At 38.6% G+C, this 13,181-nt stretch overlaps 1 protein-coding gene across 1 annotated transcript; it reads left to right on the top strand.

Moving 5' to 3' along the window:
• The first annotated feature begins 9,038 nt into the window (after positions 1-9,038).
• Positions 9,039-9,929, top strand: LOC122214961 (protein FRG1-like). The gene has a single exon (XM_042930166.1). The coding sequence runs from the start codon at positions 9,106-9,108 to the stop codon at positions 9,877-9,879; it is 774 nt and encodes a 257-aa protein (XP_042786100.1). The 5' UTR covers positions 9,039-9,105; the 3' UTR covers positions 9,880-9,929.
• Positions 9,930-13,181: the final 3,252 nt, after the last annotated feature.

Raw genomic sequence — 13,181 nt, 5'->3', positions numbered from 1 at the left:
ATAATCCCATTTGAGGAAGGAAGTAGTTGGGCCCCCGATAGTATGTCATCACATTCACAGCAGAAGGAAAAGAAAAAGGAAGCCAGCTATTGTCCAGTTGGGGTTGTTGGACAGCAAATGCTCAGGCATGTCCACAGAAGGTTTTTCAAGTTGTCAGGAATAACATAGAACCTTTTTTGAAATGTATCAATATTCTGTCACAGGATATAGGTTCATCTCAAACTAAAAACGTTATGTTGGACAGTCATATATGGAAAACAAATGTTCATTGATTTGTTCTCTTGCCCATTTCAGGTTTCTACCCCAATCTAGGTAACACTACCCTCCTTACTTATCTGACTTATTATTTGCTTGTTTATTGTTTGTCCTCTCCCCATACCCTCCTTTACCCCACAAGCTTGCAAACACCATAATATCAGGGGTATTGTCTATTTTGCTCACCTTCTGTCCCTAGCAACTAACTGATTCCTGGTATATTACATGTGCTTACTAAATATTTGCCAAACGCATACTCACAGGATAATGGCAACTTCAGACATATGAATTGTAAATAGGAAAAAATGTGGGGTGCAAAAATACCAATAAATAAAGTAAGGATCTTGACAAACAGTTCCAATATTTAAGAAATATCTTTATGACATTTTCTAACTGTTTAGGTGATGCCTTCTATCTGCTGGATCTTCAAGTAACTTCTTTGAAGGGTTATTTTAGTACAAAAAAACATACTGGTTTATTTTTCGTAATAAGGTGTTCACTCTTGTGACCAAACCAAGCAGAACATATAATGTACACATCATGCGGTTAGTCATAGAGAGTAGGAAGAAAATATGAAATGCCTGACACATAGTTAATATTTGATTGTTAACTGACGTAGTTGTTATTGTTACTATCTTTGATCTCCAAAAGTTTAATATTTTCTAGGGGAGACAAGTCAAGCATGGGAAATGTGTAAATGATCGTGAAATTTGGTAGAGGGTAATACTCTAAATCAATAGGACTGATGAGTGTAGCAGGTACAAGCAGGGGCTGGGGAGTAGGAGAGAATTTTAACTGTGCCCTGTGAAGTAGGTGGGGTGGAAAAGAAAGAAATTAGGTGCCCTGAGGTTTCTTCAAAAGCACTTTTCTACAAGGGCACCTGGGTGGCTCAGTTGGTTAACCATCTGACTTCCACTCAATCATGATCTTGCAGTTTGTGATTTCAAGCCCCGCATTGGGCTCTGTGCTGACAGCTTAGAGCCTGGAGCCTGCCTTAGATTCTGTGTCTCCCTCTCTCTTTGCCTCACTACCGCTTGCGCTGTGTCTCTCTCTGTCTCTCAAAAATGAATAAATGTTAAAAAAATTTTTAAAAACCCACTTTTCTGCAAAAGTCTTCCTGTGCTTGTAATTTAGTTTGCTGAGGACAATTCACCAATATATTGCTATTGATGGGAGTCATATTCTCATTTCAAGGCAGCTAGCAGCCACTTTGTAGTGGATAGGGAGGAAGTGTTTTGTTTTGTTTTAATGCTTATTTCTGAGAGAGAGAGAGAAAGCATGTGTGTGGGGAGGGGCAGAGAGAGAGAGAGAGGGAGACACAGAATCTGAAGCAGACTCCAGGCTCCAAGCTGTCAGCACAGAGCCTGATGCGGGGCTCAAAATTACAAACTGTGAGATCATGACCTCAGCCGAAGTTGGACGTTTAACCGACTGAGCCACCCAGGCGCCCCGGAAAGTGCTGTTTTGATACCAGGGTCTTTTCTGCTCTCCAGAAAAAGAAAAAAGACAATAAAGGAGCTTCACCTAAATGGAGAATTTCTTTATGGAAGACAAGCATTGGAATAATTTCCGTAATTAAGAAGCCATAATAAACAACTGTGAGATACCCTTGCTCTGCTGAATGATCTATCTAGACCTATCATGTGGTCCATGGACCAGCAGCATCAGCAACACCCTATGGGCTGTTAGACATGCAGGTTCTGAGGCTCCACCCCAGACTTGGTGAGTCAGAATCTCAGTTTAAGAGTTACTGTTGTACAACACACTCCTGCTCTTAAGAGGTTAATATTTGGAAAGAAATAAAGCACAAACCCATTGAATGAGCAAAATGATGAACACACACATTTCACGTGATTCCAGAATAACCAAGAGTTTGACATCAAACCTATCTGGACATTAAAACTGTATGCCAACTCAGAGAAAACTTCATTAAGACAACTGTTGTTTGTTTGCTTAATACGCCCTACTGTTTGGGAGAAGTATACTATCTCTTTCTGGCAACTTTCGGCACTCACTCCATCCACACTGTCCTCATGTTGTAATCAAAGAAAGTCTTTTATCTTACATGAGTCAGCCCCTAGCCCTATTCATTACACTCCTTGGGAGGAGCCTGTCTTTGGAGGATATTCATTGATTATGAAGAAAAGTGCCAGATCCTTGTTGGTGGCTTCTGCTTCCTTTATTAACATTGTCCTCAATCCAAGTTACCATACCCTGTCCCTGCCCCAGCACTTATACCCACATTTGAGAACACAAAGTGTTGAACTGTCAAAGGAGACTCACAGTGATAGATCCTACCTAATCCAAAACTTACGAATCATTCAAAGGAAGCAGGTGTCACTGGTGAAACATTCAGTTCTTGGAGGAATCTGAAATATTGAGATACAGATCCACAAAAGACTATGTTTGTCCTTCATTTCACTGAATTTTTGTTTCATATTTAACAGAGCAATATATATGGAGATATTACTCACACAAAGAGACGCATTTTCATTTTAGAAAAGCTCATTTTATATTCTGCTAATTATGGTCTATGGTACAACGTTCCATTCTTCAGTCATTCATGACCTATAAATCCACAAATTTCAGTTTTGTGAACAATAAGTACCCGAGAGAGACCAGGTATATCCCATGGGGGGAAAATCATAGGTAAGATCTCCCTGGTATTGTTCTACCAACAAACATTTGTATGTTTACCAGGAGGTCTTGTCTCCAAGTCCTTACCACATTTACATGAAGATTTGACTGAATTCATTACTTCCAGGTATCTCTGCTAAGAAGGGAATGGGTTACTGGCCTGCTGTTGTTTCCTGTCCATTAACAAAGCTGCTTGAACTCCTGTATTTTCCATTTATCACAGTCAGATTTGTCAGTAATCTAACCTACAAATCAGCAAGCTGTCCTCAACTGCATCATCTCCTTCTTCGTCCACATCCAATAAATAACTATGGCCCACATCCTATATCACTCTTGAATCCATTTTTCTTTTTTTCACTGTCACTGTCATTCAATCCTTCATAATTTCTTAGCTAAATATTGTAATCTCTTGCTTCTCTGTCCACCTCTAATCTCTTCCCCTTCAAATTTATTGTCAATATGTTTTTTGAACTGGTCTTTCTAAAATATACACCTGATAAACTGTTCAATAGCTTCAGTGATTCCTGTATGACTAGCTATTGCTGCATGATAAACCACCAAAAACTAAGGGGCTGAACACAACAACAATTTGTTTGTATATATCATGAGGCCAACGATGAGCTGATCTCAGCTGGGCTTTCTCACACCTCTGTGTGTCAGTGGGGCATGCTGCTCTAGGCTAGCTTGACTGAGGTAGCTTAGTTGGAGCACCTTCATTCCATCTGTCTCTCAATCTCCTCCTGATACCCAAAGACTGACCTGAGCATCTCCTTATGACAACAGTAACATCACAAAAGCACAAACTCCCTTATGCAAATCCATTCCACACCGCTGCTTGCATTATGACTAGTATTTTCTCAGCATTAACAGATGTGACAGGTGACTGCCCCCATAAAATCATGTGAAGAAGTATATATATTTTTGTATATTAGGGCCAACAATGTGAGCTACCATATCTTCTAATTGCCAAAGGCTAAAACCTAGGCGTGATGGTTATGTAGCCACTGCACATGAAAACTATGTCATTTCCATATTTTCCTCCCAGATGGTTGGCTATTGCTTCCTCAAAGCTGCTTCTCTCTCTATGTCTATATGTCTATTTTTTTTTTTTGAGAGAGAGAGAGAGAGTGCAAGTGTGAGGGGCAAGGTGGGGAGAGAATCTTAAGCAGGCTCCACACCCAGTATGGAGCCCATATGTCTAATACTTAATACACAGTTGTGTAGTATATTTGCATTGCAGTCTTCTCAACAATCCTAGGAACTTTTTGAGAACATTAGTATGTTTCATTTATCTTCATATCCCCAGACTCTAGTATGGGACTAGGCTCTGAAGTTGCTTAATGAATCTTTTTTGAGCTGAATTGAGTAGAAGTGAAAATACATTGCCTAGAGTTGGAACACAGTTCACGTTTTATACAATGTCTCTAGCATTTCTGAGAAATTCAGCCAGGTGTCTGAGTTGCTGATGAGATTAGTGGGGAGCAATCCTCAGACTCTGGGAGGTTAACATATAAGAGGAAGGCAGATTCTCAGGTCCTAGAGAAATTTGGAAATCAGACTGTCTGCAATGATAAGGAACAACAGGAGATTCAACAGTAGCAACTGGGGTGGAAATTGGAAATCTGGCCCCAAGAAAAAATTGCAGAGGCCCTGTACCATCTAGAGTTAGAGCAGGAAGGATTTGACTCTAGGCACCAGAGACTTGTGAACACTTTAAATCTCTCTTTCTGAGGTCAAAATTGGTTCTAAAGGACTGACAGTGGGGTCAAATGACCCTATTTCTGAGAAGAAAAGGCAAGTGGAGAAGACAAACTGATCATTTTCTGGCAATTCTTAGAGCTGTGATGTTTATTAACCTTGTCATCAACAATAACATATGGTCTAGTGCCAGGAAATAAGATCAGAATCACAAAGTAATAAAGATGTTTGACTGGATGCTGAATGAATGCCTTGTTGGCCTGGGGTGAAATATGATATACATGACATAGTGTGCCAATTCAGTGATAGAGAAAAGGAAAAATAGAACTTACAATAAAAGATTTTTTTCTGCGCACACACACACACACACACACACACTCCTCAAAAGAATTTTGATAAGATAACATATGGTAATATGGCCAGTCAGGCTTCCTAAATAGTATGTGCAAAAAGAGAAAAGAAATCAAAGGGCTTATCAAACATCCTTTAAAGAGTCTAAGTCAGTATCCTAAAAATATAAAAATGGAGGAAAAGAAGTCTCAATAGAGGGAAAGTGCCAATGTTGATCATTTCTCATAACTAAAATCACAAAACAAATATTACAGTCTTATTTATAAAATATATCTGTTACAATATTTAACCAGTTCTATCCTATTTTTTTAGTGCATTTCTAGTTGCATTTTTACTTCCTAAGACATAATAAGAAGCTTGCTGCTTTATTAGAATGAATTAATATATTGAGATTATTAAAAAATCATTAAATCCTTTCTGTGAGAAAGTAGTTTTATAAGGGACAAGAGAAATAATTCACAGCTATTTTATAACTGTAAGGTTGTAAACATTGTTCTATATGCTTTAGTAATTTTGTTTCCTCTTAAAGAGCCTTATTTTGTTGAGAAAATCTAAAATGCTTTTTGAAATTAATTAACTTTTATAAATAAAATAATTATCTGTTTCAAAATGTGTGACTCCCCAGAAAATGTGGCTCTACTGTTTATTATACATGCAAAAAAAAACCCTATAAAATGTCCTATACAAAAAAATTAAAATTGGGTCTTTCTTTGAGAGCACTTATGGTCTAGCATCAACTATAATGTAAGTATAGGAATTGACATATTCCATGGGGAAAAGCAAAATGTGATACAGATTAAGATCTATGCAATTTCAGAAAAGTAAAATATTTCTTCTAGCATTGGTGTCAAGGTTGATTTCATGGGATGAAGGAAAATTACACTGAGACTTAGAGACTGGGTTAGATGTGGACATGAAGCAAACACTTCATTCAAAGATAAGAGAATATATATGCAGTTCTGTCCACTGAAAGGAGCTAAAAGCAATGACAACCAACTAGCAATGAGCACACCTAGTGCCCCGATCTTGGTTTCTAAACACGATACTTCAATGAAAGGAATCAGGGTTCCTTATAAAAGTGGTTGATACCAAGGCCAACACAGGGAAAATATAAGACTCCTGGGAAGCAAGCCCAAGTCCTTAGAATATCTTGTAGTGTAAGAAAATAAGGAAGTACTTGATAAAGGATGAGTCATCTTAAAAGGGCATAGGAGCCACCTGGATGAGCAACCCAAGGCCAAAGCCAAAAGTATCTATGATAATATTGCATAACTCATAAAAAAAAAATCCATGAGTCCATGCTAAATAAATATTTAAATATATAGATAAGTGCAGGAGCACAGATAACTTTGTCTTATAATATAATTATAATTAATACTATGATATTATCAAATATTAATATATAGTATAAATGTACTATTAATATATAACATTTATATGTGATATAATTAAATATATTAACATAATTTAATAATATTATAATTAATAAATGCAGAAGAAATGAGGGAAATACAAAGTTACCATTAGGCAAACATCATTGGTAATAATTGCTGCAGGCATAACCCACCAACAGATGCTAAAATTAATGGGTGAATATTTGAGGAGAAATAGGATTTTTACATAGTCTCAATGTATCTCTTCCAAGGCAGTCATTAATTAAAAGAGTAGAAAATAGTAACTTTTTAGTAGAGAACAATTTTAACAGACACATCTTGTACACAAAGATTTACAATAACAATGTTTATTAATACAAAAATATGAGGAGAAAACACTCCAAATGCCCAAAGACAGCGAAGGCATAAATAGATCAACCCCCCAAAATATTATACAGCAATCCCATGGATGAATCTTAGGGACCCAAGTCTCAGAAGACCACATAGAACATGATACTCAGTCTAAGAACAATTAAACTAATCAATATGTGGTTTAAACATGTAAACATTTTTTATAAATCTATATAAATGTTTGAAATTTATGTAAATTATCAACACAGAATTCAGGATGGGGGTTCCTTTCAGGGAGGAGGATGGCAGGGGAAGAAGCACATGGGTGGATGCAAATGTTTGTTAATTCTCGTTTTTGACTTGAGTGAAGGAGCCAAGACTGTCCATTATATCATCTGAAAGTAAGTGAATAGTGAATAGATGAGTGAATTAAAGAGGGCTGTGTATGGACTAGTGATAGCATATCAAGAATTATGATTATGCTAAATCCCATCCTGAGTACCTGAGGTCAAATTAAATAAAAAGGTGATGAGTATAGGGTGGGAAAATATTCCCAAGTTTACCATTAATAACACCATTACACACATTTACCAAAATTTATTAGCAAATGTCTTTTTCTTCAATATTTATTTAAACATTCCTCACAGACTGTCCCTAAGCATTGAATTAAGTAACAGAGAAGTTCTGACACTTAGTATATTTGTGTTTTGTTTTTGATTTTGATTTTTTGTTTTTTTTGTTTTTAGCTTTTAGATGATATTATCATGGCCTTCTACTAAATTGTTATGATAGATAGATAGATAGATAGATAATAGATCAATCGATCTTACTCTGCTTTGCTTGATGGGCTTTTCCCCCTTTTATTCTGAAACATAAAAAGCAGTATTGGGTTCACCATTATTGTCCACTCCCTGCCTCTCCCTCTATCTCCTGATGATCATCGATTGTTGATATTTGAAATATTTTAAAGAGAAAAATAAACAGCTCCTCTATGAAAAGAAGAGCTACAGCCACAGCGTCTTTGAACTGGAAGGGATCCTGGATCTTTTAGTCTAACCTTCTCATTTCACAGGTGCGAAGGAAGAGGCCCTTCAGGGCCACGTGATTTGCTTGTGTGCACACAGCTGTTGGAGGCAGAGCCAAGATTAGAAACACATCCCAAGAAATCTTTCCTTGGCACCATTCTCAGAAAAATGCAGAATTCATTCCTAGATGAAAGTGGAAACTTTAACCAGAGCATTCTCAATGATGGACAGAGGGGAATACAACTTGAGAAGAAGTGACTTTCTCAAGACCAAGCAGTTAGCTAATAGAAGAGTTGGAAACATGGTTTTCCTCGCTAGGCGGTAACAACAATTACCTCCATCTTCCACTCTTCTCTAGGAATGTCTCAGTGGCATTGAGATCCTTTCATTAGTGCCTACCCTCTATTTTGTTTGAGCCCCATTTGAATTTGCAGTGTGGTTCTGCAACCAATCACCATCCTTCATCCACTTAGCTTCTCCCCTTCTGACTTCTTCCTTTTCAGTCAAAACCAGTTTTATGGGGCTAACCACTGTGCTTTATGAAACCCATAGTAAAGTAAAAAATGAAAGCGGGAGGGAAGAGGAGGGAAAAAGGAAGGAAGAGGGAAGAATCAGTCTCTGGTAAAAATGGGGCCTTTGGAGAAGCTAGACAAGAGGCAGGAAAATTGGTTTGGTAGGTACAATTTTAATCCAAGAGACTCCATCCTGGCCCCCATCAGTGGTATAGATAGAAACTACAGAACTTAATACCTCATAGATGAAATGGATTAAGGAATGCAGATACCTAGGCCCTGCTACTTGAACTGTGGCCCCTGGATTAGCATTCACAGATCTGGTAGCTTGGTAGAGATGTAAACCCTTGGGCCCAGTCCAGACCTCCTGAATCAGAAGCTGCATTTTCACAATATTAAGATTAGAGAAGCACAGCCATGGGATGACTCTCAGCGTTCTGGTTTGGGTGACATGATGCATGGTAGTGTCATTTGCAGGATAGGGGCAGGTCTAAGGCAGGAGGATAGGCTGGAGGAACAAGCATGGCTAGCATTGAAATGAGACTATGACATGGCAGGAAAGGCTTTTATCTGGGCTGATGACAATAGGAACATGAGGCTTAGTGGAATTATCAACCACATTTTTACCTGGAATGCTGAAATGAGATGTGCACCTGTCTTCTCATTTGTAGCAATTACGTGGTGAACTGTGTGGATGCCCCCATCCTTCACCAGCAGCCTTTGTTAAATTTCAAAAATAACACTGGAGATTACTTGTTTTCTATCTCAGCCACAGTTGTCCCTGAGTATTGTCTAAGGCCCAAGTGAGAATGGAAAAGACCAGGGTTGGTGCGCGTGCCTACTCCAGTGAAGGTATTTTGCCCTGAGCCCGCTCTCACCTCTTTATACAGTGTCCCCAGAACCATGGCCGAATACTCCTATGTGAAGTCCACCAAACTCGTGCTCAAGGGAACCAAGGCTAAGAGTAAGAAGAAAAAGAGCAAAGAGAAGAGAAAAAGAGAAGAAGATGAAGAAACTCAGCTTGATATTGTTGGAATCTGGTGGACAGTAACAAACTTTGGTGAAATTTCAGGAACCATAGCAATTGAAATGGATAAAGGAACCTATATACACGCACTTGACAATGGACTTTTTACACTGGGAGCTCCACATAAAGAAGTTGATGAGGGCCCTAGTCCTCCAGAGCAGTTTACAGCTGTCAAATTGTCTGATTCCAGAATTGCCCTGAAATCTGGCTATGGAAAATACCTTGGTATTAATTCAGATGGACTTGTTGTGGGGCATTCGGATGCAATTGGACCAAGAGAACAATGGGAACCAGTCTTTCAAGATGGGAAAATGGCCCTATTGGCCTCAAATAGTTGTTTTATTAGATGCAATGAAGCAGGTAATATAGAAGTGAAAAGTAAAACAGCAGGAGAAGAAGAAATGATAAATATTAGATCCTGTGCTGAAAGAGAAACTAAGAAAAAAGATGATATGCCAGAAGAAGACAAAGGAAATGTTAAACAGTGTGAAATCAATTATGTAAAGAAATTTCAGAGCTTCCAAGACCACAAACTTAAAATAAGTAAAGAAGACAGTAAAATTCTCAAAAAGGCCCGGAAGGATGGATTTTTGCATGAAACACTTCTGGACAGGAGAGCCAAATTGAAGGCTGATAGATACTGCAAATGACCAGAATTTTTGTTTCTGTCTCCTCCTATTGGTTTTTTCTGAATAAAATAATCAATAGAAAAAAAAAAAAGACCAGGGTTATGAAAGTCTTCAGGCTTTAGCAGATCTAGGCCAAGGTGAAGGTTGTGAGGACCCATGGCTCTGGATGTCAAAGATGAGTTTTCAGGTTAGTAGCTTGGAGCCCTGACCATACTAGAGAATCAATGTTATTGTTTTGTTTTTCTGAATACATGAGATCCTACCATCCATACAACTATATTAATTTGAAACATGTTCCTTCCAAAACCCAACTAAAACAGCTTAGAATTAACTAACTTTCCTACATTGCTATTTTCTATTTCTGTTTTTCTTCTTGGTCATGTTCCTGGGAGATTTTCTAACCTTCCAGTATGTTTTTATAATTTGGCAGCCATAATTTTTTAAATTCCCAAGGTCTCCTTTCTTTGCCTTGCCTGTTTCTTTTTCATAGTATTTATTCTACCATGAATGTACATTTTCATCTTCATCTAAGGGTGTGATACTTTTCATTTTAAGTTTTTTTTCTATTTCCCTCGCTTTATCTCTCCACTCTGGGTCCCCCTTTTTTTTCCCTATATATCTTTTCAGCTCCCCCCCACCCCGCTTTTCCCTTTCATCTTAGAGTGTTTCTTCAAATATCATTAACTTTTATTGAAGAGAGGCATTAAGAAGTAGTGTGTGGGTGGGGCTTTTGAAATGCCCCATTGCAGGTCTTGAATTATGGCCCACCGTTTTTGTTCTTTTTTTTAATTTTTTTTAACGTTTTATTTATTTTTGAGACAGAGAGAGACAGAGCATGAACAGGGGAGGGTCAGAGAGAGGGAGACACAGAATCTGAAACAGGATCCAGGCTCTGAGCTGTCAGCACAGAGCCCGACGCGGGGCTCGAACTCACGGACCGTGAGATCATGACCTGAGCCAAAGTCGGCCGCTTAACCGACTGAGCCACCCAGGCGCCCCTATGGCCCACTGTTTTTTAACCTGGGCCTTTCATGTCTCCTTCTGATGTATTGGTGCCTCCAAATCCAGAACCTTCAGTATTGCACAGAGTGGATCAGCTTCCTTCTTGCTATTCTGCCCTCCCGCCTACCTGAGTCAGCTGTCTCTTCACTGACCCTCTCTCCTCCAAATAGCAGGTGAGATTACTCACCTGAGAATATCTCCTCTCCTGGTCTCTATTCTTACGGGTTTAGGGTTTTTAAAAAAATTTTCTATACTTTATCTTAGTGAAGTTTCAGGAAGTGGAGGAGAGAAATGCATATGATCATGTTAAAATCAGAAGTTCTGGACTTTAATTAAAAAAAGCAAATGTAGAGAAGACATTGAAATAAATGAGGCTTATTGCCTCAAGGAGGGAAGAGTAGAGTGTGACAGCTCTTACCCTGGGGCTAATGAAATTCCACTTAAGATATAATTGTCTATGTCTGCATGTTACAAGTCATATTTATATTTTAAACCTGTTTGTATATATTTTTATAACTTTCATTATGAGAGTAAAAATCCTAGTTTATAGGGCACCTGGGTGGCTCAGTTGGTTAAGCGTCTGATTTCAGCTCAGGTCATGATCTCACAGTTCGTGAGTTCAGGCACGGCATCAGGCTCTGTGCTAACAGCTCAGAGCCCGGAGCCTATTTCGGATTCTGTGTCTCCCTCTTTCTCTGCCCCTCCCCCACTCGCACTCTGTCTGTCTCTCAAAAATAAATAAACATTTTTTAAAAAATCTTAGTTCCAACAGATATTTAAGGAATGCTGGCATCTTGGTAATACAGTTGCAAGAGAGACAGAGGAGAAATGGAAATCCAAATTACAGGGATCACCAAGTTCAAGTATGTTTCAAGCCACCATTTCCATTTGGAGGACTTCATGCAGGTGAGTGGGACATCACATTGTGAGATGTGCTATTTGCTATTCAGCAAAAAGCATTATACATAATGGTCTGTGAACTAGCAAGGGCCTTTGGTTCTAGGGATCAGGCCTGACATAACCAGATCCTAATCCTACAACAGGTCACTTGGCAGTCTGGGACTGAAGGAGTGAGGCACAAGACACAAATACATAAGGCTGAGGTTTAGGGAAACTGGCTAGAAGAACCTGGTGCTGTGGGCTGGGACACCATAGAATGGGTGCTGGTGGAATTAGGGCAGGGGCATTGGAGTGGCTATGACTTGGAGGTTTCACTCCCTCCAGTACTCCCTCAATTCCAACCTCTCCCCAGAGTTCTCTTACCAGGTGTATCAGCTTTCTCACTTCCATCAATGAGGTGAAGTATGACATGCTTTCAGTTCCTTTCTTGAATCTTTCTTTCAGGTACAAGACATCAATGACTCCAGTTCTGAGGATCCCAAGATAAGACTTTTTTATTGAGCATATGGGGTGCTAGAAACTAGCTCTCAAAATATAAGGACCCTTGAAACATGTAGAGATTATCATAGCTTGATGTTAAGGAAAATACAACTCTAACCACACAGCTAAAGCTGTAGCTTATTACTATTACTGTATTGCCAGCCAATCTAAATCATCCTCCGCTTTCAAATGATCGCTGGTTTTGAGTCAGAGACTAATTACCTCTTGGTAATTAGTGTGTTTCTGGACCTCCAAAGACCTAAAGTCCAGTCCTTCCAAAACATAATAATGTTGTCTATGGCTTTCTAGCTGACACCTCTGCCATGTCTGACATTTTAACTACTCACATCCCACACTTGATAGTTTAAATTGGCTTCCTCTCCAAGAAGAACAATGGTCCCCATACAAAATTTCATTCAGAAAGTTTTATTTCAGTAAATTAGTGTTTCTTTTTAACATTTATATTTTTTAAGTTATGCAAAAAAAGCCAGAAGCAAACTTAATGTAAAGCATATGACATCATGGCCATTTAGAAACCATACATTGTAGAAGAGGTAAGGCATAACTGTTGAGCCAAACAGGCTCAATCACATACCACACCGAGAAGAGACTTTGGGTCCTGGGATGGAGGAAAGCAGCAGGGACAGGATATAATAAAGTTCCTCTCAGTATTACATCACAGTTACTCCAGAGCAGCAAGGTCTTCTTGTGAGTTTATATTAAGGAGGGGAAAAAATCAATATAATCAAGGAAAGTGGTAACATATTATGCCCCTGGTAAAAAGCCAATTGCTTTGAATATGGTCTCCATGAAGAGTACATCTTGTGAATCATGATTACTACCATGTACTGGTAGTTTATATTTGCCATTTATAATCCTTAAATCACACCAGAGCATATGGACCACATTATTCCTTTTATATAAATGAAAATAAAAATTTA

Source organism: Panthera leo, chromosome A3 (assembly GCF_018350215.1).
Source record: "Panthera leo isolate Ple1 chromosome A3, P.leo_Ple1_pat1.1, whole genome shotgun sequence".
NCBI classification, from domain to species: Eukaryota; Metazoa; Chordata; class Mammalia; order Carnivora; family Felidae; genus Panthera; species Panthera leo.
Note: the sequence above shows the minus strand (reverse complement) of the source record. Positions and strands in the feature narration are given on the sequence as shown.